Here is a 27,620-nt window from a genome sequence, read left to right on the forward strand (position 1 = left end):
GCTGCCCTTTGCCTTGTTGGAGGTGCCTTGATTGCTTGATTTATTGGCCTTGAGAGCTACTTCCTTGATTTTCATGCCTTCTAGCTTGGCTTGCAACTCACCAAGTCTTCTCCTCTCATTGGCTTCTTCTCTTTGCATGTCAAATGTCAACAATCTTCCAAGCACATCATTTGGTGTGAAGTGCTCAAACTTCTTCTTATCTCTAATCAAGGTAACTACGGTCTCATTTCTTGGTGAGTAGGCTTCCAACATAACCTTCACCACTTTGTGATCATCAAGCTCATCACATCCATAGCCTCTAATCTTGCCCACCAAGGTCATCAATCTATCAAACATCTCTTGTGGCCCCTCTCCATCAACAATCACGAACCTATTGAGCTTAGCCATCAACAAATCAATCTTTGCTTTCCTCACTTTATCAACACCTTCATGTGCTAGATGCAAAGTGTCCCAAATCTATTTTGCAACATTGACATTCATCACTCGGTTGTACTCATTTCCATCCAAGGCACTAAGAAGAATGCTTGTGGCTTGGCCATTGAGATGGACAGCAGCTAACTCCTCATTTGTTGGCACTTCGGGATCTTCCGATGGCTGCAATCCATTCACCACAATCTCCCAAAGACCGGGGTGAAGACCTACAAGATAGGCACTCATCAAGTGCTTCCACTTGGCAAAGTTTGTCCCATCAAAATGGGGCAACTTGCCCATGGGTACATTGATAAAGGACCTTTTGTTATGGTTAGACAAATAAGAATAATTAAAGGATACGGCTGGCATATTTGTTCTTGTTGTTGTTGCTGCCCTTGTCATCGCTATCCTTCTTCTTGTCCTTGCTCTTCACCTTCTTGCTATCTTTTGAAGCATGGTATGACACATCATCATCTCCATCATCCGAGCTACTAGAGAGCTCACTAGATGATGCATCATACTCATTCTTCTCTTGCTCTTGAGCTCTTGCTGCCCTTCTCTTGACTCTTGCCTCTCTTGTGATTCTTCTAGCTTCTTTTCTCTTCTTCTTGTCCTTGAGCCGCTGCTCTTCCTTCTTCTTTTCTCTAGCTTCTCTTGTTGCGATCTTGGCTGGCTTTTCTTTCTTTTCTTGCCTTTCTTCTTTCGGCATCAGTGGTCTTGGCTTCTTTGATGGTGCCATCACTTGCTGTCGACATGGACAGCTCGCTGCTGCTGCCGACATCCTCGATGTGCACACCACTTGCGTTTGCATCGCGAACGGTCCTCGAACCTCCTCCTTCTTCCATACTTCACGTGGTGAAGCATATACGAAGCAACCTCGCTCTGATACCACTTGTAGGATCTATAGAAGATAAAGGAGGCCTAGAGGGGGGTGAATAGGCCTATAAAATTCAACTCAAAACTCTATTCAGAACAGAGGGCGGCACTGCCGGCCTGAAGGGCGGCACTACAGCTCTTAGAAAATAAATCTAACATAGCTGAGATTTTACAGAGATGAACCTACCCCACTAGCTGCTTAATCCTGCAATATAAAGATAAGATCCAGTTCGAAGACTGAATACCATAGAAACTCCACACAAGAGTGGATCGAGCAACCAAACCCTAACACCAGCTACCAAAGAGCTAAACCAGCAAGTAAACAAGATGAAGCACGCAAGACACAAGATTTATCCTGTGGTTCAGCTCACCACAAAGGTTTGCCTAGGTCCACGTTGTTGAGGAAGCCACAAAAGACTTGGGCTTGCCACTAAGGCTTGCCTTACCCTCGTTCTCAAATCAAGAGAATGAACTCTTGAAGTGAGAGGTGATTTCTTAGCTCTGAGAATGAGGTTACAAACCTCCCAAGGCTGCCACACGAGTTGGCAAGACCAAGGGTGACTGCCTAGCCGGCTAGGAGCAAGCTCCAAGAGTAACAAACCCTAGAACCATCGGCCAAACGTGAACCAAATGCTCTTAGACTTTGGGAATCAGTGGATCTGCTCTCCAATCGAGTTTTGCTGCCTTTTCTCTCAAGTTTTGATGGTTGGAATCAAGGATTTGCTTGAGGAATGAAGGAGCAACAATGGAGGAGAGAGGGTGAGCTTTGGTTCTGTTCTGTTTCGAGCAGAATGACTGAGTGAAGTGGATGACCGTTGTGGGCTGGGCCTGAAGGGTATAAATACCCCTTGGGTCCAACGGTCAGTTAAGGGCGGCACTGCCGCTCTTAACAGGGCGGCACTGCCGCCCTAGCCAAAATAGGTAAGTTGAGGTGAAATTTGGCTGGCTGTTTTGACTAGGTGAGAGGATGTAAATCTGAGAATTTGAGCATCTGGTTCAACAGTTGACCAACTGTCCTAAAATCCCTCTTAATAGTACGGCTTTCCCTAAACTCAATTTCAAAACATAAAAGAATTTAAACCTCCTTTGAGCTAGGTCTAGCCACCTTTTGTAATTAGGACACCTGCAACCTGTACATCATCCTCATTTTTGATTCCCTGCTTGTCATCTCGATAAATCTCATTAGTCCTCTAATTTGGTGGTCATCAATGCCAAAACCCACAATAGGACTTGATTGCACCTACAATCCCACAATGGCACTGCATATGAATTAAACAAACAAATAAAAATGATTAGATCTGTTAATTCACCATTATAACTCCTAGCTACGTATAGATGTAAATATGTAATGAAAAAAATATAAAAAGATCAATATCTGACATTGATAAGAATTAAAGAGTCTTGTGATTACTTTCTCAATCCTATTCTATAGCCTAGTGGCTTTGGAAAATTAGCAGATAATGCGAAAGTTAGAAGCTCTATGTTTGTCCCACTTCAATTCTGAATGTGCAGGCGGCACTACAGTAAGAACAGACAGTCTGTCGAACCCTTCCGCAAAGCCACCATGACCACCTTCACCTATGACTGAACAAGAACAAAATTATGAGAAATTACCATTCGGTAAGACCAATAGGATTGCCACAAATGACTAATCGAGACCATATTTAAAAGATGAGGGGAAGAGATAATTTCCGAAGACTTGATGTCTGCCTAGTCTAGATGGAGTCTAGATGGAGAGGGGTGGCTCAGCATATGGATCTGGATCATGGGAGAGTTGCAGGACGTGACGATGTCAGATGAAGATACGGGGGGGGGGGACAGAATGGAATACCTGTGCGCCACCAGCACTGCAGGAGCCATGGCTGTGATAGCTGTGGTTGGATCTCATCGGGCTCCACGCTCCCCAGCAGGCCACATGAATGTCGGCTGCTTGGCCTCACCGGCATTAGACCAGATCGCCAAGGTCAGTCCCGGCACCTGCGCCTCGCGGACCTAGCCCCAACCTTGCAAGTCTGCTTTGTCAACACCCTGCAACCTACCTCCGGAGGGGTGAGGGGTGGCGCCGATGGGTGCAGGGTGGTGCCACGCCGGTAGGGTTGCGGACGGAGCGAGCTGTTTTTTGGTGAAACGCTGAGCTGATTGGTATTGAACCACAGAGAATGTGGGCAGTGGGTTGGGGAGCGGTTCCAAAATCTAATTGCGAGCCGGGCTGGGTCATCGAAAGGCCGGGCCGGGTGGCTGAGCCGGAAGGCCGCCCCAAACCCCTTGACGTTGTGCCTGGGTCTGCGGAGGACGGTGAGCCAGGCGCGCGGTTGGAGGCTCGGGTACTAATTAATATTCAGTACCCAGGATATATATATATATATATATATATATATATATATATATATATATATATATATATATATATATGAATTAGGCAATCTGTAGTCTTTCTGGCTAGACTATTTGGCTTGTGTTTCATTGCACACTATTGGCAGAAACATCACCCGATGGTTCACTTCATGATTCCTTGTGCATTATCTCTAGAATTTTTTTATGTCTCAATGAAAAGAGTTATTTAATAATCTTGTGCTTGATATGATCTGAAGACGGAATTCATGGTGGACATGAAATGTGAGGGATGCGTAACAGCTGAGAAAAACAAGCTGCAAACTCTTGAAGGTATAGGTCCATATATTATTTAATTCTCTATTGACTTTAATGAAACTCTTAGCATGGTACTTTCTGTTTCAACTATTTCGGTTTGGTTTATGAACACTGCCTTTTACTACAGGAATAAAAAACATTAAGGTGGACTTGTCTAACCAAGTTGTTAGGGTTCTTGGGTGCCTTCCAATGAAGACAATGTTAGACGCCCTTCATCAAACAGGTCGAGATGCACGACTGATTGGCCAAGGGAACCCAAATGGTTTGTGTTAATTATATGTTATTCAGCATTTGTTATCAAAATTCATTCAGAATACCTTGATATTTGCTGGCATTTGTTATCAAAATTCATTATGGTAGGTTTAGCAACCATTAGTGAGTGAAATGTGATGTTGGCTATTTCTTATGACATGTAGACATTTGTAGCATTGGGCTTTAATTGTCTCTTGTGTATGAGTCCTTTTCATATTGAGAGAGGCATCGAAATTGTGAAGATCTTTAAAATAATACTCTAGTCTCCATTTGTCTTTGAAATGCTCATAAGTTGCGCCAAGTCTTATTGAGCTCATTTAATTATTTGATGGAGCGTTAGTTTTAATTGGCAGATACTGTGAAGACCACCTTCCGATTGCTTGCCTGTTCTATATTGCTAAGATGCTGCATAGTTTTGTATATTAGGACTAATTCTATGCCCCCTAACATTGCAGATTTCTTGGTTTCCACTGCTGTAGCTGAGTTTAAAGGGCCAGTTGTATTTGGTGTTGTTCGTTTGGCCCAAGTAAACATGGAGTTGGCTAGAGTTGAAGCCACGTTTAGTGGTCTATCACCTGGTAAACATGGATGGTCAATAAATCTGTTTGGAGATTTGACAAGAGGTGCAGAAAGCACTGGTGATGTATATAATCCGCCAGATCATTTATCTAATAAGGTAATATTCTAACACTTGAAATCATCAGAACACGGTCATAAATAATACAAATGACAACATGTTGGAAATTGGAGAGGCCCGTGGATTCTCTTATGTTGTTTTTTATTTCTGTAGGATGAGATAATCTAGCTTCAGAATCATTTCATCTTTTATTGTTAGACTGTAAATGTATATATGCGTGTGTATATGGGCCAGGGCCTTGGTATAGCCGGTCGGTCCTCTATTTGGTTAGAGAGATATGATGAGATCTCGGTTTGGTCCTGTTTCTATAAACCACGAGATCTCCTCTCCCCTATATATGTACATAGGTATCTCCAATCAATCAATCTATTATTACACACAATCCTTATTTCTTTCATGGTATCAGAGCTTAGTTTTTTTTCCTTTCCTGGATATCGCCTCCCTTGCGTGCACCCATCGCCTCCCTACCATGGCCGGTGCCACCCCCACCACCGCTTCCTCCACTGCTGCTATTGTCGATCCAGACACCGCTGCTGTCGAGTCCAGGGAGGAGTCCGCCCGTGTGGCTACACAGGTGAAAGGTCCTTGTTTGGTTTTGGTAATTGAGTGACAACTTAGGTGGACTAATTATGTTTATATGAGATACACAGGTGATTAGTCCATAGGTACATGTGTGTGAGCAACATATGCCATGAAGGTGAAAATGGCTTGGAGATGTTGCAAAGCTCACACATGTGATGATGAAGGAGCTTAAATGCACATGAGACATGACATTGAGTCATGTGATCAAGGTGGAGAAGATTAAAACAAGACTTGGCTTGATGGACCGGTTGCAAGCGTGAAGGGCAAGTTGAAGGCTTTGGAGTGATAGACCGCGTGGCAGTGAAGCTTGAGCAAGACTTGGCACCGATGGATGATGGCAACAGTGAAGAGCAAGTAAAGTCAAGATCGATGAACCAATATGATCACATGATGATATGAAGTGGATCATATCATTGTTGATCATGTTGGTGCATGTGTTGCATCGACATTGAAGGAGATGGAATGGAATGCGCAAGGCAAAGGTATAACCTAGGGCATTTCATTTCACCGGTCATAGGTGTGTAGAGAAGTTTATGACCGGGTTTAGGATAGATGGCCATACTATCAAGAGGGGCAAACTTGTTTGTATATCAGTCATCTAGTGCCACTCGAGTGATCTAACTTTGCATCGACGCTAGGATTGAGTGGCGTGGTAAGTTGAGTGGCTAATCCTTTGAAAAATGATTGTGAAAATGCTAACACACATACACATGATGGTGTACACTTGGTGGTGTTGGCACATTTGCAAAGGAGAAGAAGTTGGTGATTAAAACGAGTGAGTCGCGCTGGTTATAGAGTGACCGGACATGTCTGGTATTTGGCGGCGTACTCAACGATCGGACGTGTCTGGTCGCCACACCGGATGCGTCCGGTGTGAAGCAAAAAAGGCTGTGTTTGGCAGAGCAGTCGATCAGACGCTGGCAGGGTCCAGTCCGGTGTGACTGGACATGTCTGGTTGTCAGTGGGTGCTTACTGTACTCGACCAGACGCTGAGGCTCAGCGTCCGGTCAGTTTCTAACAGACGCGTCCGGTCGGCCCTAGAGGCTTACTAGACTCGACCGAACTCAGTGGGTGAGCGTCCGGTTGTTTCGGACTGTGCGTCCAGTCATCTTGTCAGAGAGCCATTGGAGGCAACAGTTGGACATGTGGCGGTCAGGCAGCTATCGGACATGTCTGGTATAGTGATCGGACACGTCCAGTATGCACAGTCGGTGCGTCTGCTGTAGCGTCCGATGCTGCGTTCGGTCGGCCTGAAAAACGCCTAGTGAAGGGGTAACGGCTCTATTTGTTCATGGGGTTATAAATAGAAGCCATGGTCGGCCTTGGGCCAGAAGAAGAGCACACTAGAGCCTTGGTGGCTTGTGTAGTAGTGCTTGGGATCCCTCCATCTCACACATACTTGATAGTGATCATTCGATTATGTGAGTGAGCGATTCTAGTGCAATTGCATCGTGAGGTTGCATCGAGTGGCACTAGGTGATCGAGTTACAAGCCGGTGGTGCTTGTTACTCTTGGAGGTTGCCACCTCCTAGATGGCTTGGTGGTGGTCTCCGTGGAAGCCCGCAAGAAGCTTGTATGGCGCTCTGGAGAAGAGCTTGTGAGGGGCATTGTGCTCGCCCCACGGGAGCCGCGAAGAGCAACTTTAGTAAAGCGTGTCATTGAGCTACCCTCACTTTCGGGGTAGGTTCTTGCGGCACCCGACGTGTGGGCTTGGTGGGTGATGCCAATTAGCCATCGAACCACCAAGTGAGTGGTCGACACAACGTGGACTAGCGTGTTGGTAAACACGTGAACCTCAGGAGAAAAATCATCGTGTCAACCTTGTTCTTCCCGTTGGTTTGCATCCCTGTTATACAAGCTTGCGATTACTTTCATATGCATTGAGCTTGTGCTGTTGCTTTTGTAATTAGTTAGCTTGTGTAGCTTGCTAGTTACCTTCTTGCTTGTGTAGCATAGAAGTAGCTCCCTTGCATGGCTAATTTGGTTTGTGTAACCTTGTTAGTCACATTGCTTAGTTTGTGTAGCTAAGTATTTACGCTCTCTAATTTGGCATTGGTTGCCTTGTTATTGAGCATTGCTAGTGAGCTTAGTTGACTTTGTGCTTTTGCTTACTAGCATGTGTAGGAGCTCCCTTGTTGCTTGAAGTACTAGCGGCATAGGTTTGTGTGACCTTGCTTCTAGAATTGGTTAGGAGAGCTCTAGCTAGCCCGGCACCTTTGTTACTTGATTAGTATCTTTGGAAGGTGCTGGTGAACATAGATAGAGGGGTGTAGTCTTGGCTAGACCGATAGTTATAATTCCGCACTTATTTCGGTTAGCCGACGTAATTAATTTTAGAAAAGACTATTCACCCTCCCTCTAGTCTACCATCTCAACCCTTTCAATAGGCCGACCCCGCTGCTGCCGCTGCCCTCCAGTCCACGGAGACACGCGTCCATGCGGCCGAGCAGGCCGCTGCCCTCTAGTCCACGGAGGCACGCGCCCACGCGGCCGAGCAGGCCGCTACGGCTCGACTCGCCAAGGAGGAGCGCGCTCGCGTGGCTCAGGCCGCTCGCGATGCCGTCGCTACTCGTGCGGCTGACACCAAGCGCAAAGCCACCATCGCTCAGTAGGAGTGAGATGCGGCTGATGCGTGACTTTAGGCCGCCCTTGACCACACAGGTCAGGAGCACGCCACGGCCGCTCTACCTTTGGAAGATGACGCTGCCCCTGACAACGCCGAGGATGCTGAGGATTTTGCCTCTGCCGATGGCGGCGATCCCCATCTTCGCGCCGTTCTTCTTCACTGTGAGGCCGTGGCCCTCCTCAACCTGCATGCCCAGGCGATGGCCATGCAGAACATCCGGCTGCTCATCCTACTTGTTCTCGACGTCGCCTCTGCCTTCTATGGACGCTGGCGTCAGTCGTTCCTCCTCGTCATCGACTGCTACTCCCTAGAGAGCCATGTCCTCTACGATGCTGCCGCCCCCAACTCTCTGGATTGGGCGCGCATGGACTGCGTCGTGCAAACTTGGATCACCGGCACCATCACTAACGCCCTCGCCGAGGCCATGATCGAGTTCGGCACCACCGCCCACGCCTCTTGGCTCGCCATCGAGTCACAGTTCTGCAGCAATTGCAAAACTCGTGCTCTCCACCTCGACGCCGCCTTTCGCAACTTCAAGCAAGGCGACCTCGACATCACTGTGTACTACCGGAAAGTCAAGGGCATGACAGACGCCCTCTGTGACCTCGACGAGCCCATCAATGACAGGACTCTTGTCCTCAATCTCCTGCACGGTCTCAATGGCCGTTTCGAAGCCATTGGGCTTCACCTTCACCGCAGACGTTTGTTTCCTACCTTTCTATAGGCCCGCAATGATTTGCTCCTAGAGGAACTCACTATGGCAGAGTCTGCTCTGCCTCCTTCGGCTATGGCCCTGACTGCCACCTCTGGCAGTGCTCGGCCGCCTACGCTAGTGTCCGTCACTCCACCAGCCACTCCCTAGCACCGGCTGCCGAACCAGGAGCAGCAGTCTAGGGAGGCAAGTGCGCACGGTGAGGCAAGCGTGGTGAGGCGGGCGCAGCAACTCCAACAGCGCCTTCCCCAATGGCAGTGGCACCCAGCAGCAGCAGGAGTGGCCCAATCTTCATCAACCATGGACTAGATCCATCAACATGTGGCCTAGACCTCGACCCTCGATGCTGCCACACCCACATGCACTTCTTGCTGGTGTACAGCAGGGGCCCAGTGGATTGCAGCAGCTCCCTCAGGCGCTTCTGACTGGCGCTCAGCAAGGCTGGGGTGTCAATCCTAGCGTCCAACAGTGGGCGCTTCCTCCGGCTGGTCTATACAACCCAGCCATCACTCCACCCGGCTGGGATGCTTCTAGCCTCGCCGTGAACTTTCAGACCATGTTGCTCCAACAGCCTACATCGAGCAACTAGTACTTCGACTCTGGAGCCTCCAACCACATGACTTCAGACGCTGGTATAATCACCGTGCCTTCCCCTCCATATACTTCATCTCCATCCCATATTGTTGTCGGTAATGGGAACCTTCTTCCTGTTACCTCCACTGGCGTGACATCTTTTCCACATAATCTTCGTCTTAATAATGTCCTTGTTTCACCTAGCCTTATTAAGAACCTTGTTTTAGTATGCCAGTTTACCGCTGACAATAATTGTTCTATGGAGTTTAACCCTTTTGGCTGTTCTATGAAGGATCTTCCCTCTCGGAGAGAGATCGTCAGGTGTGACAGCTCCGGTCCTCTCTATCCGCTGTAGTTCCTAGAGTCTGCATCTGCTCTCCTCGCCACTACCAAACCTTCACTTTAGCACCAGCATCTTGGTCATCCTGGCCATGAAGTTTTGTCTAAGCTAGCACAGTCATCCGCTATTCCATGTAATAATAGTGCTAGCCAAACATTGTGTCATGCTTGCCAGTTGGGTCGTCATACTCGTTTACCCTTTCATGCATCCTCTTCCAGAACCACTCATAATTTTTAGTTAATACATTATGATTTGTGGACGTCACCTATACCTAATGTTTCTGGTTGCAAGTATTATCTTGTCATACTTGAAGATTTTTCGCGTTATCTCTAGACCTTTTCGCTTCGGCTAAAGTCTAACACTTTTCCAACCCTGTCTAATTTCTTTGCCTATGTGGCTACATAGTTTGGTGTCCCCATTCAGGGTATTCAATGCGATAATGGACGTGAGTTCGACAATCATACTTCCTGCGCCTTCTTTCTCTCCCACGGCGTCTAGCTCTGGATGTCCTGTCCTTATACCTCGCCTCAAAATGGTAAAGCTGAACGCATTATTCGTACCATCAATAATGTTGTTCGCTCCCTCCTGTTTGTGGCCAGTGTCCCCCAGCCTATTGGGTTGAGGCTCTTTCCACCACAACCCTCCTCCTTAACTTTCTTTCCACCAAGCCACTCAACTTCTCCACCCCACACATGGTGCTCTATGGGTCTCCACCCTCTTATGACCACCTCCGTGTCTTTAGGTGTCGCTGCTACCCCAATCTCTCTACCACTACTCCCCACAAACTCGCCCCTTGCTCTTCCTTGTGTGTTTTTCTCAGGTATTCCCCTCATCACAAAGGCTACTGCTGCCTCGATCGCTCATCCAACCAGATCATCATCTCCCAGCATGTGGTCTTTGATGAGGCGTCCTTCCCGTTCTCTGAGGATCCTGGTCGTCCCTCACCCACCCTAGGATTTTGAGTTTTTGAGCTCCACTGACCCTGTGATGGCTCCCCCAGCGCCATCATTTTTTTACCTGCAGGCACTCTCGGTGACTCCGCACATCCACATGTGGCCCTTCTTCCAGGGAGCAGCGCCCCTTGGGTCATTGCTGCTCCCTTGGACTACAGTGGCCTGCTAGCTGGCTAGGTCTTGCCTGCAACTGCCTTCTCGTCACTAGCAGCCGACCTGGCTGCTCCCTCGACGACTGGCAGCAGCTCCCCATCGCGGCAACCAGCGGCCGACAGCACCTCCCCAGGGTGCCCGTTGGCTGGCCGACAGCACCCACCCTGGTCGGACCATCGCCTGGCTTTTAGCGCTAGGCTAGCCTCATCTACCACCGACGCCCACAGCCTCCTCCCCCCAATTTTGCTATCTTGGCGTCGGTCCCACCGGTTCAGCTGACGTACAGTCAATGTCCGTGATCTACTTCTACGCCGCCAGTCGCTCCAGCTACTGCATCTCCGGTCGCTGCACCACCATCACCACTAGTTCCTCCTGTCCGCCTCCCGGTCGAGGTGGTTCCCATTGTCCCTGTGGTTAACCAGCATGCCATGAGGACACATGGGAAGGCCGGTTTCCGACAACCGATCACTCTTCAGGCGGTTTCCCTATCGCCTCTTCTGCGGACTTATCGCGCCGCACTTGCTGATCCAAAATGGTGTGCTGCTATGCAGGACGAGTTTTCAGCACTGCTTTCCAACCACACTTGGGATCTTGTACCATGCCCATCTAGATCCAATGTGGTGACTGGCAAGTGGGTCTTCAAGCACAAATTCAAGGCAGATGGTTCTCTCGAGCGCTACAAGGCGCGCTGGGTTCTTCGTGGCTTTACTCAGCGCCCTAGCATTGACTATGATGAAACTTAGCCTTGTTGTGAAGCCCGCTACCGTCCGGATAGTTCTGTCTCTAGCTATTTCACACAAGTGACCGGTACACTAGCTCAATGTGAAGAATGCTTTTCTTCATGGGCATCTCTCAGAGATAGTGTATTGCGCTCAGCCTTCAGGTTTTGAGGACTCCTCTCACCTAGATTATGTGTGTCATCTGAATCGCTCTCTGTATGGACTCAAACAGGCGCCACGTGCATGGTATAGTTGTTTTGCCAGTTTCCTTCTTCAGTTGGGTTTTGTGGAAGCCAAGACAGATACATCACTCTTTGTATACGGTCGTGGCTCAAAGACTGCTTATCTTCTGCTGTATGTGGATGATATTGTGCTGACAACTTCTTCTCTAGACTTGGGTCATTGCATTATTACAGCCCTACAGCGTGAGTTTTCTATGAAGGATTTAGGCGAACTTCATCATTTTTTGGGCATGCAAGTTCAGCGCACTGCTTCTGGGTTATTCTTGTCACAACACCAGTACATGTTGGACATCTTGGAACATGCTGGTATGGCTGATTGCAAGCCGTGTGCCACTCCAGTTGATATCAACCCGAAGCTCTCTACCCATGGTGATCCTATTTCTGATGCTATAGATTACCGCAGTGTTGCCGACGCATTGCAGTATTTGTCCTTCACATGGCCTGATATTGCTTATGCAGTACAGTAGGTGTGTCTACACATGCACGACCCACGGGAACCTCATCTTGCAGCTCTGAAGCGGATTCTTCGCTATGTTCATGGTACTTTGGACTTGGGCCTTCATATCCGTGCCTCCAGTCAGTCTGATCTTGTGGTCTACTCAGATGTAGATTGGACTGGTTGTCCTGACACTCGTAAGTCCACCTCAGGCTACGCTGTGTTCCTCGGTGACAACTTGGTCTCCTGGTCCTCCAAGCGCCAGAACAATGTCTCCCGCTCTAGTGCTGAAGCTGAGTATCGTGCTATAGCTAATGCGGTTGCAAAAGCTTCCTGGTTGCGCCAGCTATTGTCTGAGCTACATACACCTCTGCGTCAAGCAATGTTGGTGTATTGTGACAACATCAGTACAATTTGCATGTCTTCCAACCCCGTTCAGCATCAGCGTACCAAGCATATTGAGATCGATCTTCACTTCGTCCGAGAACGAGTGGCTCTTGGTGCTGTCCGCGTTCTTCACGTCCCAACGACGTCCCAGTTCGCCAACATCTTCACCAAAGGCTTGCCTTCTTTTGTCTTCACGGAGTTTCGGTCCAGTCTCAACGTTCGCAAACACGGCGCTGTGATTGTGGTAGGGTGTTAGACTGTAAATGTATATATGCGTGTGTATATGGGCCTAGACCTTGGTATAGCCGGCCGGTCCTCTATTTGGTTAGAGAGATATGAGGAGATCTCGGTTGGGTCCTATTTCTATAAACTACGAGATCTTCTCTCCCCTGTATATATGTACATAGGTCTCTCTAATCAAATAATCTATTATTTCACGCAATCCTTATTGCTTTCAATTATGATATAAAATTACAGTTTCAAACTTTCCAAGACAAGCAACTTCAGAGCTGACGGTTTATCTTTAGACTTCTTTGCACCCATATTACTTGCTCTTTCAGAGTTGCATTGCATCCAGTGCATGTCATAGCAAGTCACAGTTGGCAACTTGGTATAGTGACGTGGTACTGTATGCCTATACTATATCTCACACAAACTCGGTTCATTTACGGTCCCTTGAGACCAAGAGAGACTGCTCATTCTAGCAAAAAATAAATGCAAAACTCTCTCTAAAAAAATGCAAAAACAAAGTTCTGCCAAATTATATGGGAGTGTTTGGCTGAGCTGAATTATTTACTGTTTATGATGGAAAACACCGTTTATGCTAGAATATTATGAGAGAAAAACACTGTTGCAGCATGAATGGCTTGAGCTTTGAAGCATGTTCCAAGCATATAACTAAATTAATATAGAGACTTAAGCAAATTAACTAGTTGAAGGCTTTAGTAAACAATCAGCCCACATATTTGCCCTTCTGTTTTGATGCGCTAGGGCTAATATTGGCTAATTTTTAGCTAGCTAGTAATTAGACGTCCTTATTATTCCATCATTTCATATCCTATACTCTTATAAAGCTAAACTCCACTAGAGTTTTCTCTCAAATTGCAAGCTATCTATATCAATAATCCAATAGAACTTGCAATTATAGCCAACTAGCACATGTAATTATGATAGTTATCTCTTCATTCACTAACATGCATTTAGCTGTCCACATCGATGTGTCAAACCATTCACCAAAATTAATTTAAGATAGTTTTATTCATATAACTATAAATATAAATAATCTAATTTCTTTTTAAATTATCTGAAATACCCACAGCAACGCCTGATATTCTCCTACCTGTAAACAATCACAGAGGTTTCTACTAGATTTTTTTATTCATATTTTCTCTGGAGTTGCTCCGCAGCAACGCCCTGGTATTCTCCTACCTATAACCAATCATAGAGGTTTCTACTAGATTTGTTATTCATGTTTCCTCTGCGGTTGCTCCGTGATCTACCGATCTACATTTACTATAAAGCATTCATTGTGCCTTAAATACCGTGACCAAATCTAAACCAAATAGTTCCTGCAAATATCAGCGAGGCACTGGCATGCTGGCCTGTTTCTGTTTTGCATATGCTACATCACATGTGTTGTCAGAACATAGCAGATTTGGAATTGAGCAGCTGTAGTTTACTCACCGGTGGGCCTGGTCGGGTGGGCCATCTTTTACCGTTTGAATCTCTTTAGCCTACTTTTTACAAGTGCACTTCTTTGGGAAAGATAAGGGAACAGTTCCCTATGCATTGGCTGATTAGTTTTATAAAGGTTTTTATGTTTTATAAAAGTTTTCAGAGAATGTGTTGTATTTAGCTGAGTGATCAGTCTTGAGAAATAAAATGGTGTTGTAACTGAGAGAACATAGTTTCAACATGCAAAGCCCAACCTTTTGAACCATGAGCTTAACATTGTATTCAAGTGTACTTCTGCTTTGAGAAATCAATTTCATTTTGAAGGAAAATACCAGTTTCAAGTTTTACAACGAAAGTATAACCCTTTCAAATCAAAATTGGGAACTAATATTTATACCCTCTCTAAAACAGCCGCTTGGTGACCTGGGAACACTAGAAGCTGGAGAGAACGGGGTAGCCCATTTCTCACGACCGAAGGAGAAACTGAGAGTCATTGAGTTGATGTGGTAGAACCGTCTAATCTAATACCTTCTAGGAGTACTTGTCTTTCATTAGACACTAAGTACTCAAGGAAGGACACTAAATTATGCAGTTCCGTCGAGCACACCCTAAGAAAGAACCCGAAAATCCATATTTTTCCATCAGGATCATAAATGAGAGAATAAAGCTTATAACATTCTTAAGTCATTTCTTACATCACTTTCCATGCAACATCAGAGTATAATATTTATTGTTTATAACCGCCGAATATAACCATGTTATTAGAGTTTCAGCGGAAGCAAAATCATTTAATGACAAGTTAAACATTAACATGATGATCCGTTATATACATCATAACAGGTTATAAGTTTTTCCATTGTAAAACATTTTGGGTGGAATTTTCAAATAAACTCTATGTCCGCAACGTTAAGGAAATCCTCGCTAAGCCCATCAAGAGGTTTCCACACACAAGTGTTCGCTCCACATGTTCCTGTCACCTGTATCAGGATAGAACAAACCCTAAGTACTCAATTATACTCCGCAAGACTTACCCGTCAGGAGGAAAGAAAAGACTCCAAGGATATGTAAGGCTATCTGGCTCGTGGATTTATTGTATCTGCAGGAGCATTACTAAACGTGTGTCCTTATATTCAATTTTATTAGCAGTCATCATTAGTTCATTAACTAACCATTCTATGTAAGCACCCATGCTATTTTCAAGCAGGTGGTAAGCAATCAGAACTATTTTATCATCTTTCATATTTCAGTTCTTACTATGGTGTTAGATCGTAGACAAGTCGTACTGTATTACACGGTGATTCGTGGACCAATGTATCCTAGCTGGGTACCCCGAAACACACTCCCCGCTTGTATCCCAGGCATAAGCAGGACCAACCCACCACTCTCCTGTCAAGGAGTCCAGGTTCCCATCCAAACTTAGACTACAAACCCCCACTCCTAAGTCTCGGACTCAGTGCGGTGCTTAGACCTCTACCATCCCTCCTCCAATCAGTCGGTCCAGAAAGAGCCGAAACCCACGATAAGAGAGCAATGAGTCTTTCCGCTCCCATAAGCAAATATGTGCTCAGGATAATAAGTCTGTGACCTGGATAGAATCCAATGCAACGACCGATCCTTAATCGACACAGGCGGGACAAATGCAACCAGAGCCTCACTCGGTTACCTAACCAAGTCCAAATCCAAATCAAAGTATGGTCCCTCCCAGTCTCCAATTATTATCCACATATATTCCATGTGATAGTAACATGATAATAGTAACAATAATATATTTCCTATCTCTCGTGAGTGACAGGCAATCACTCGACTTCTACCGGAGTGCTGTAGCATAATAATCTACACGAACCTGTCATACTAGTAAAACTTATAGGATAAGGATATATATATACAAGTGGGTTTCATTCAACTCCTTAAACTTAATGCACAAGCATAAAATAAAGTATAGAATAATAGAGGTTATGCACCGGAGCTTGTCTGGGTAAGATATAACCAAGTTAGCTTTCATCTTGGTGGCATGATCATCAAGTTACCATCTGCTTCCGCTACTCCCGATGAATCCACGATCCAACATCGCTCCTATCATGAAATACGTGGATGCAACGCAGGGACGTAAATAATCAACGACATCCGCAACTCTAAAATATAATTACGTCTCGCAAGCTAACGAGCTAGCTCTGACGACTAACATACTAGACCACGTATCCAAGTTGTCGAACTAGGCGCTAATTTCCCACAATGTTCTAGTTATAAAATCCCTAGGTGTTTCGACCTTTTATTGATTTAAACATATATTTCTGAACTAGGTCTCATTTAGCTACCTTAGCAAACTAATTATTATGGAGCTACAAAAATTACAGTGATCACCTAATAAAGCTAGAAATCTACTGTAAAAATTTTAGGACCAGTACTACTACCAATTCATCACAATAATTCCTACAAGTTCAAGTTTTACCCATTTTAAGTGCTTCAAATTAATTAGTCTACTCTTGAAAATTCTATGAAACTAAGTGAACAAAATACATTAGCAGATAGGTCATGATTTTAGAAACCTAATAAAATTGGTTTCATAATTTTTGGACACCTACATGATTTTATATGATTTACTAAAAATCAGCACAGAAATATAATTAGAAAACCATTTAACTAATTTGCTTATAAAGAAAAGGCGACGAGCCCAGTGCGGCCCACCGCGCGGACGCGGCCCACACGAGCCGGCCCACGATAGGGGCAGCCCGTGCGCGTTGGCACTCTTGCAAAAACATCCTCGTGTTACCAGTCATTAGCGCGAGCACTATGCGTACTATTCTTATAGACAATGACTTTGCAAGGAAGCCCTCGCATTCTCTCGTCTTCGCATCGGAGAGGTCCCCGATGCCTCCGTGCTCGTCGGTGCGACACTGGCCGGTACTGAGCTGCTACGTTGGCCAACTAGGACCCGCGTAGACCTAGCTAGGGGGTCGACCCTTACCTACGGGCTGACGCACAACTCCGGGCAGCGGTAGGACAAGTCGAGATGCAGTAGGATGGCCTTTCCATGACGACGGGCACCCTGCGGCGGCGGCAACCATGTTCTGATGAGCCTTGGCATAAAAGAGGTGATAGAAATAGTGGGTGAGAATCAGCGACTCACCACGCACCTACCCGTGGTGATGGCTTGGCCGGAGACGCCCCGAGCAAGCTTGTTCGTGTGCGCGCGGCAAGCGTGACAGGGGGCTGCGGTTGCACGGCCGCGTCAGCGCCGCGAGGGCAGCTGTAGGGGTACGGCTTAGGTGCGCATAGCGAGAAGGGGTGCAAGGCGGGTCGGGTGGTGCAACTAGTTTGGCTTGAGGCGATGAGCTGGTGGCTGCCTACGGTGGTGGCGGGCTAGGTCTTAATGGTGCTGTGGCGGGGCCAAAACTCCAAAATTAGAGCTCGGTCAGGCGCCATTCAAGGCGGGGTGGGGACGATCGACTAGAGGACTTGATGGCGGCGCTAGAGACACGACGCCATGACCCGAGATGACTCCTCCCAGCCGTATTAACTCACGCAGCTCAGTCGGCCATGGCGGGGTGAGCAGAGAGAGAACAGGAGCTCGACGTGACCGGCCTTGGCAGGATGCATCCGTCGCGATCCGGCCGACCTGCACGTCGCCACTACGGACAACACACGCACGCCACTGACCGGCACTGCCTGCGGGGCTGCTGCACCATGAATGGCAAAGCGATGGTGCGGGCAGCAGAGGAGGGGCAAGCCCTCGTGCGCATAGCAAGGGGACGAGCACATCACGGCGCAGTATCAGCAATGGCGGCATCACAACAGAGCGGTAGGGACAGCGGAGCAGCAGTGGCTAGCGGCCCGCAGCACAACGCGGCGAGTGACAACGACACAGCGCGACAGTGGGACGGGATGTCTGCGCGGCAAGGCGGCCAAGGCACCGGGTCGACGGTGGCAGCAGCACCGCACGGCAAGCCCAGACGGTCACCTATGGCTGGCCAGGACGGGGCAGTTGCGGCCGACCACACGCGACAGTGCAAGAGCGCGCATCCGAGCCCAACGACACCGAGGCTCCGCGCGATGGTGACCACGCACACTCGGCCAGGCAACCGAAGCAAGTGTCGTGCACGAATTTTAAAGCATTCAAAACGTTTAAACCATTGATCCAATCCCAAACCACTTTTGCTATACCATAGGCCCTATTTGAATGGTATGGTTCTGGATGAATTTGGATGGTTTGGAGGAATTCTGGAGGAATTTGTGAGAGTAAAACACTGTTCCGGATGAAAAAAGAAGCGGATCAAGCCGGGTTTAAGGACACGCGATATATTAGACTACTAAAACAAGCCATAATACTACCCTACTCCTTAACCCAATTTCTCTATAAAAATTGCTTAACATCACAATGCCTAACCTTTCAAAAGTTCATGAAAATTTCTAAATGTTAAATGAATTTCTATTTCTATTTGCACATTTAAGCTATTGAATATAGTACTTAACAACGTTATCTCTCAATACCAAGTATTTCATTGTCATCTACAAATCTCACATTTCAAACTTTATTAAGGTGTCACATACATGTTCTATAGTATTTTTGTTCAATAAAAATTAGTTTTAAAACCCTAAGTAATATAACATGACTATTGAATCAACTTTTATTTCGTATTTTTGTCGATCGTTTCGAGTTATAGAAATTGATATACACACTTTATTACGTGCATTAACCCATAAATATGATGCTCATGACATGTTTTAGGAAATGATTTTCGGTCAGGTTGATCGGCTCTATTGCTCTGTATGCAACCGAGGACAGATCAGACCCTGGCATTGCTGCAGCCGTGATTGCAAGAAGTGCCGGCGTAGGAGAGAACTACAAGAAGCTCTGCACTTGTGATGGTGTCACCATTTGGGAATCAAGCTAAACCTGATACCAGCGAACTTTCCATACTATTTGCTTCAGTATGTTGTACACACATTAATGTAGAAACAATCAAACTGGCAACTGAACATTTGGAATAATAAGCATGAATACATTGAGGAATAAAGGCTGTTCTCATGTGGAGCTTTGACAGTATTTTTGCGTCGGTTAGTGGACCTGTTCTGCTGCGGCCGCTGCGACACAACAGATCTCTGGCTTGATTACCCAGGCCCAGAGGTTCCTGCTCCATTGCTTGCTTGACTAAACGCACAGTACACAAACGAAGTCACATTGGTGGCAGCCATGTGAGGACGAGGGGGCTCCGGACGATGTGGACGCCGTCGCTCCAGGACAGCGCTCCAAACTCCGGTGTCTTCTGGGCAGCCTTGGTTGTCATCGTCACCTTGTAGGTCAGCTTCTGATTCGAGCTTGTGAAATGCAGGGTGCTTGGTTCGACGACAATGTCTGCGCCTTTGAACTCTGTAACCTTGACATGGTAAGTCGAAGATGGCGGACCGACGTTCGTCACGGTGCGACGCACCGTCAGCGCAGCAGATGGCTGCTCCGCGAAGACCGCGGAGATGGCCGGATAATTCAAGTCACCCGGCGAGCTGAAGGTGTGCTTGCATGTCTTGTTCGAGTTCTTGGTGAAGGACCTAAGCTGCAACGGCGTCAGGTTCTCCACGCAGAGGAACTCCAGGTAGTCGTCCTGGCCGATGTCGTAGACCAGGCCAGGGTTCAGAGCACGCAGCGGGTGTATGTGCCCAGCTCCGTGATCGAACGGCGTGGACGCTTTGCCGGTGGCTGCGTCCTTCAGCGACCGGTACGTGTTGTCGTGGACGTACGCGGTGGTCATCAGCGCGGATTTGATCTTCGCGGGGCTCCAGTCCGGGTGGCTGGCCTTGATCAGCGCAGCCACGCCGGCGACGTGCGGGCACGACATGGACGTCCCCGACAGGATGTTGAACCCGACCCGCCGTCGGTCGCTGGACAAGCTCGACGGGCTGGCGTCGCCGCTCCATGCTGCCAAGATGTTCACGCCGGGCGCGATGACATCCGGCTTGAGGATCTCGAGGGTCAGGAAGTTCGGTCCCCGGGACGAGAACGCGGCGACGACTGGCGATGGGCGGATCCCGAGCTTCGTCCCGTCGAAGCTGAGCGTCGCGGTTGGTTTTGGGGCGGTTTTGCTGTACTTCTTGGCGGCAATGCCTTCAGACTGCCCAACGGCCACCGCAGGCAGGAGGTGGCTGTCGGCGACAAGCTCCTCGCCGTTTGCCGGTGTGTTGGCGAGTATCATGCCCATGCCACCGGCGTTCTTGACAACCTGACCCTTCTGCACCCGAGGACTAATGCCGCGGTCGCAAATCACAATCTTTCCAGCGACTTCGTGGGGCTGGAGTGTACCCTCCAGGCAGAGGGACCTGGGGTCAGGGATGCTCGAGTTGCCGCCCATGTAGACTAACGGATACTGCTCCTTGGTTGAAAGATTTCGCCGGCCTTTGTAGAGTGAAACGCCGGTGATGTTTGCGCCGTTGCCGAGCGTCACCGTGGCCGGGAAGTCCCGGTCCATGGTGCTCGCGCCCACCGTGGTTATCCACGGCGACAGGTTGGTGAGGCTTATGGGGTCCGGGCCGGCGTTGCCGCCTGAGCAGGCGACGAACACGCCCATCTGCATGGCACCGAACGACGCGATTGCCAAGCTGTCGCGGAAGTAGGGGGACGAGCCGCCGCCTAGGGAGATGGAGAGCACGTCGACGCCGTCCGCCACGGCGCGGTCGACGGCCGCCAGGATGTCGGAGCTGAAGCAGCCCCCCGCCCAGCACACCTTGTACGCCGCGACGCGGGCGCGGGGCGCCATGCCCCGGGCGACACCGCTGGCGTAGCCGAAGAGGCTGGCGTCCGGCACGGGCGCGCCCGCGGCGGTGGCCGCGGTGTGCGTGCCGTGGCCGTCCTGGTCCCGCGGAGACTTGAGCTCGGCCGTCTCGTTGATGGGGCCCGACGAGGCCTCGTAGCCGTTGTAGAAGATGCGCGCGCCGATGATCTTGGGGTTGCAGTCGGCTACGGTGAAACCGCGGCCGGTCTGGCACAGGCCCTTCCACTTGGCCGGCACAGGGCCGAGGCCCTTGTCGCTAAAGCTGGGGCTCTCGGGCCAGATGCCGGTATCGAGCACGCCGACGACGACGTCGTGGTCGACCAGGCCGGCGGACCATATGCTGTTGCTGATCTCCGGGCTGATGCCCAGGAAGTCCGGGCTCCTGGTGGTGTGCAGCTGCAAGAAAGTCTCCGGGAGCACGGTCAGCACGCCGTCCGCCTCGGCCATCCGCTCGGCCTCGTCCTCGTCCAGCTTCGCCGCGAAGCCATGGAACGCCGTCTCGTAGTTGTAGACGATCCTCGCGTACGGGTCGTCCGCGTCTCCTTCCAGCTGCACAGAGCTCACGGTTTTCACAGTGGATGCGTACCATTCGTGGCGGAAATCGAACGAGCTCGGCATCTCAGACGCGGCCATCTGAACGATGTAAGTCTTCGGAGCCGCCGCGTGAGCAGGGAGGCATGCTTGCAGAGCCACAAGAGCTAGGCACAGCGGCAGAGCCTTCCTCCATCTGATGCCGCCGAAATCCATGGAGGACGAGTCGAAGCTGAGATGGATGGTGAGAAACTTCAGGACAGCAACGTGGAGAAGCCAGCTGCCGTGCCTTTATGTACGCTGCTGCTGCTCGAGCAGTGTCCTAGCTAGCTTGCACTGCATGCCTCGAGTGGAGTCGAGTGAGCTGCGGTGTCCGGTGTGTGGTGGGGAGCCAAGCAGGGGAATGGGGAGTGAAGAGCAGGCTGCAGGCGCCAGTCGGGAAGGTGGTGGTTGCCGGTGTCCTCATTTATGAATTCATTCACTCGGTTGTGCGGTGGGGCTGTAAATTGCGAGAGCCGTTGTTTGGTGCGCTCATGACATTCCGCCATTACGAGCGAGCGTGTTGGGTTGCTAAAATTTTGGAATTTAGACTACTGTAATATTTTCGTTTTTATTTGACAAATAGTATTTAATCATGGACTAATTAGGCTCAAAATGTTCGTCTCGCAATTTCCAACCAAACTGTGTAATTAGTTTTTTTTTTCATCTACATTTAATGCTCCATGCATGTATCGTAAGATTTGATGTGATGGATACTGTAACACTTTTCTGGATTTTGGGTGGGAACTAAACACGCTTGCCTTCATGGAGATATTTTTAAGTGGGCCATGGACCTGTGTTCTTCTGCTTCTCCTGCCTGCAAGCTGCAAGGTTAGATTCGAGCAAAGAAAAAAAAAACATTGAAGCGGTGGATCCGAACGGCACATGGCGCTTACGGGGTAAATCGCATTGATTCGTCACCGGAGACGGTTTCTAGGGTTCGTGAAAACAAATCATTACTCTGCTACTGTTAACGGCGATCTCAGCGCGTGTTTAGTTGGGTGAAAGTTGGAAATTTAGCTACCGGAGCACTTTCGTTTTTATTTAATAAATAGTGTTCAATCATGGACTAATTAGGCTCAAAACGTTCGTCTCGTAATTTCCAACCAAACTGTGCAATTAGTTTTTTTTATCTACATTTAATGCTCCATGCATATATCGAAAAATTCAAAATAATAGCTACTTTAGCACTTTTTTGGAATTTAGGGTGAAAGCTAAACACACGCTGAGACTGAGTGACGGAGCTGCTGCTTGTGCTTGCTTGCCGAGGAATGCCTGCCTTCTTGAGCTTCCTTCTAGCCTTGCAAGAAGACAGGCCACGGAATCAAAGTTGCATGAAAGTGTTGGATTAACTCCTGATTGGACGATACGGGGAATTGTTGGGGGGATGAGCTGCGAAGATAGTTGAAGAATCACATGAATAACAGGGACGTAACAGCTGGTTTGTGTCCGTGATTGATTGTGTCACACTCACACAAGGGTTTATATTTCTCTGTGGTGGAGACAATCTAGCAGGGCGATGTTGATCAATAATCTCCAGGACATTAACCCTATGATTTAACATAGGGAAACCTACATGTTATTATTGCATATTACTATGGGGCTTTGGCACTTTGTAATGCAGGGCTCATGTCATGGGCTCCCTTCGTCGTGAAATATAAGCTATTCAAGATTCAAAATTTACCCAGAATTATAGGATATTCTAGATTGTTTAGCTCTATTCATATTTTTTGTCTTTTAAACCATATCCATGCATGCATTTTAAATACCATCTTACCTAAAACCGCTCATGTAATTGGTAACTGAAATCTATAACATGCCTAGATACCTTTTCACTAAACTTGAAAATTAAATAACTTAACAATGGAACTAATTAGCGAGGGCAAGTAATTAAATACCATCTTGCCCAAAATCGCTCATGTAATTTTTACAAGATTTTATATTTGCTTTCTAAATTACTTGGATATCTTGTATTTTAGGAGGAGAGGAGTACACAGTTGATCATAATTGCTTGAGATGGACCAAGGATCCTCGGGCAACGCATGTCGTTCTTGCTTCCGATGAGTCAAACTTTTTCAACTTTGACCAAATATATATATATATATATATATATATATATATATAAAATATTAATATTTGTAGTACATAATTAGTATCGGATGGAGTGCCACATGAGGGCTCTGCCGACCCCGTCTGCGGATGACGGACCCGGACTCCACTCGAATATGCCCGTTAGTGAGCTCACCGAGCGCGACACTCGAGCCATCGAGGCAAGTGTCGTTAGCTCAGCCCCTCCGGTTGCGAAAACCGAGGACGGGGTGACGCATGGAACATGACCGACCCCTACCAAAACCTATGGGGCTCGGGCCGCCCGACCCTAAATCGGGAGACCGGGGCTCGAAGGCTGGCCCGCGGAGGGCCCGAGGCCGCCTCGCGTCGAACAAGAGCTAGGGGACAAAACGCAGATGAACCCCAGCGGCCTTCGCCTGCCCCGCCTAAAAGCGGACAGGGTCATCTCAACCTTCTCATTCGATCCTAACCTCCAGCCGAGCCCATAGAATCCCCATTGAGGGGGCATCTGTTGGAAGGCAGGTTAAGGAACAGTGGAATGCCACATGAGGGCTTTGCCGACCCTGTCACGAACGACGGACCCAGATTCCACTCGAACATGCCTGTTAGCGAGCTCACCGAACGCATCACTCGAGCCATCGGGACAAGTGACGTTAGCTCAACCCCTTCGGTTGCGGAAACCGCGTACGGGGCGACAATCACAAAGACGAACCAACCCTTGACCGAACCCCTACTACGCGCGAGGGCTCGAGGAAAGTTGGACTTGCAAGGAGACCGGACGCGCGGTCGTAGAACGATAGCTCACATCCTAGGGAGGGGGTATGTGCGAGTGTAAGAGATGCTTTCTCCCACTAGTTTTGCTATCCTCTCCTCGATCTTCAGTGGCATCCGACCCTAGCAACAACCAAGGGGTTGAATCTCACTTGGGGGCTGATAAGGGTATAAATACACCATTTTTTTGAAACAGTCGCCGCGCCCGGCCCCTTCCTCACGTTAAACCTAGTGGCAAGGACTGTGGAAACGAACAACTGAACTGGCCTAGTCGGACTGCAAGAAACCTACACCTCGACGGCTACGGTATCTTTGCTCACCAGTCTAAACAGAGTTTTCCTCCTACACCTTGGGCCCTACGCTCTTAACGTACGGAAGGTTCGGAATGCGTAAGCCCCTTTTCGCACATAAAAAGGGAGGAAAAACAAGTTCAATCAAATGAAACAAAATGACGAGTTTGTTTTTTGTGATACATAAGGGTCGACACTTGTCCACTGATTACAATAATGATCATCCGACCTTTTTGACTAACTAGCCCATCCGGGGAAAACTATGTCTTCAATTTTGTCCACCAGGTCCCGCACAAGAGGAGCCACCGTCGTCTCTATCTCATCCAGCTCATGGGCTTCATAGCCAGTCTCAAAGTCGAGGCTCATCGTCTCCATGTCGATGTTGTCTGCGTAATGAGAACGAGCAATTGCAAAGGCTTGGTTGACCCCCAGCATGAAGGGCGTTCCTTTTGAGCTGGAGCACCCATGCCTTGATCTCGATGGCACGGGCCGCGAGTGAAGGATCGAGATGGCGACTAGAGGGGGGTGAATAGTCTTTTCTAAAATTAATCGCGTCGGCTAACCGATACAAATGCGGAATTAAAACTATCGGTCTAGCCAAGACTATACCCCACTATATATATTCACTAGCACCTTGCAAAGATAATAATTATGCAACAAAGGTGCCGGGCTAGTTAGAGCTCTCCTAAATAATTCTAGGAGCAAGGTTACACAAACCTATGCCACTAGTACTTTAAGCAACAAGGAAGCTCCTACACATGCTAGTAAGCAAAAGCACAAAGCTAACGATGCTCACTAGCAATGCTCAATAACAAGGCAACCAATGCCTAATTAGAGAGCTCAAATACTTAGCTACACAAACTAAGCAATGTGACTAACAAGGTTACTAAAACCAAATTAGCCACGCAAGGGAGCTACTTCTATGCTACACAAGCAAGAAGGTAATTAGCAAGCTATACAAGCTATCTAATTACAAGAGCAACTACACAAGCTTAATATGTATAAAAGTAATTGCAAGCTTGTGTAACGGGGATGCAAACCAACAGGAAGAATAAGGTTGACACGATGATTTTTCTCCCGAGGTTCACGTGTTTGCCAACACGCTAGTCCCCGTTGTGTCGACCGCTCACTTGGTGGTTCGGCGGCTAATTAGCATCACCCGCTAAGCCCGCACGTTGGGCGCCGCAAGAACCTACCCCTTGAGTGAGGGTAGCTCAATGACACGCTTTACTAAAGTTGCTCTTCGCGACTCCCGCGGGGCGAGCACAAGTACCCCTCACAAGCACTTCTCCGGAGCACCGCACAAGCTTCTTGCGGGCTTCGACGGAGACCACCACCAAACCGTCTAGGAGGTGGCAACCTCCAAGAGTAACAAGCACCACCGGCTTGCAACTCGATCACCTAGTGCCACTCGATGCAACCTCACGATGCAATCGCACTAGAATCACTCACTCACACAATCAAATGATCACTATCAAGTATGTGTGTGATGGAGGGCTCCCAAGCACTCACAAGCATGGACACTAAGTCCCTTGAGGTGCTCCACACCAGCCATGGCCGAGGGCCACTTCTATTTATAGCCCCAAGGGCTAAACTAGCCGTTACCCCTTCACTAGGCAACGGTCGGGCTGACCGGACGCTCCGGTCGTGTTGACCGGACGCTGGACCTCAGCGTCCGGTCGCTCGCAGACGACCACGTGTCCCGATTCCAACGGTCACTTGACCTGACCGGACGCTCCAGCTTCAACTGACCGGACGCTGGACCCTCAGCGTCCGGTCGTTTCCAGTAAGCTCCCGAGCATGACCGGACGCGTCCGGTCGAATGCGATCGGACGCAGCCAGCGTCCGGTCACTCTCCAGCTACCGCTACACTCCATGTCAGCGTGACCGGACACAGCCTGCCAGTGTCCGGTGCATTCAGATCCAGCGTCCGGTTAGTTGACCGACGCCAGCATCTTCTCCATTCTCTTCACCCTTGCTCAAGTGTGCTAACCACAAGAATTTGCATCCGGCGCAATAGAAAATAGGCATTCCATTTTCCCGAAAGCGCCGAACCCATCTCACCCATGCAAACACCACCTCCTTTGTAAATGTGCCAACACCACCAAGTATACACCACCATGTGTATGTGTGTTAGCATTTTCACAATCATTTCCCAAAGGATGTTAGCCACTCAACTTGCCACGCCACTCGATCCTAGCGACAATGCAAAGTTAGATCACTCGAGTGGCACTAGATGACCGATATGCAAACAAGTTTGCCCCTCTTGATAGTACGGCCATCTATCCTAAACCCGATCATAAACTTCTCTACACACCTATGACCGGTGAAATGAAATGCCCTAGGTTATACCTTTGCCTTGCGCATTCCATTCCATCTCCTTCAATGTCGATGCAACACATGCACCAACACGATCAACAATGATATGATCCACTTCATATCATCATATGATCATATTGGTTCATCGATCTTGACTCTACTTGCTCTTCACCGTTGCCATCGTCCATCGGCGCCAAGTCTTGCTCAAGCTTCACCGCCACGCGGTCCATCACTCCAAAGCCTTCGACTTGCCCTTCACGCTTGCAACCGGTCCATCAAGCCAAGTCTTGTCTTGATCTTCTCCACCTTGATCACATGACTCAATGTCATGTCTCATGTGCAATAAGCTCCTTCATCATCACATGTGTGAGCTTTGCAACATCTCCAAGCTATTTTCACCTTCATGGCATATGTTGCTCACACACATGTACCTGTGGACTAATCACCTATGTATCTCACATAAACACAATTAGTCCACCTAAGTTGTCACTCAATTACCAAAACCAAACAAGGACCTTTCAGCGAGTGAACTGGTCCCCTCTGACCGCACCACCTCCAGGTCATCGTAGACCACTCCGAGGGTGGTGCTCAGGATACCGAGCTCGTCGCTCTCCGCC

General features: G+C 48.4%; 2 protein-coding genes across 2 annotated transcripts; one reads left to right on the top strand and one right to left on the bottom strand.

Annotated features, from left to right (window-relative positions):
• Nucleotides 1–3,875: 3,875 nt before the first annotated feature.
• LOC136497768 (copper chaperone for superoxide dismutase, chloroplastic) lies at nucleotides 3,876–19,127 on the top strand. The gene is made up of 5 exons (XM_066493625.1): nucleotides 3,876–3,951; nucleotides 4,064–4,198; nucleotides 4,644–4,864; nucleotides 14,634–14,719; nucleotides 18,967–19,127. Exons 1-5 carry the CDS (start codon nucleotides 3,888–3,890, stop codon nucleotides 19,112–19,114), a joined length of 654 nt encoding a protein of 217 aa, XP_066349722.1. The 5' UTR covers nucleotides 3,876–3,887; the 3' UTR covers nucleotides 19,115–19,127.
• A 60-nt stretch (nucleotides 19,128–19,187) lies between these two features.
• LOC136497767 (subtilisin-like protease SBT1.3) lies at nucleotides 19,188–21,956 on the bottom strand. The gene has a single exon (XM_066493624.1). The coding sequence runs from the start codon at nucleotides 21,728–21,730 to the stop codon at nucleotides 19,397–19,399; it is 2,334 nt and encodes a 777-aa protein (XP_066349721.1). The 5' UTR covers nucleotides 21,731–21,956; the 3' UTR covers nucleotides 19,188–19,396.
• Nucleotides 21,957–27,620: the final 5,664 nt, after the last annotated feature.

The sequence above is a fragment of the Miscanthus floridulus genome, chromosome 12 (assembly GCF_019320115.1).
Source record: "Miscanthus floridulus cultivar M001 chromosome 12, ASM1932011v1, whole genome shotgun sequence".
In the NCBI taxonomy this organism is placed as follows: Eukaryota; Viridiplantae; Streptophyta; class Magnoliopsida; order Poales; family Poaceae; genus Miscanthus; species Miscanthus floridulus.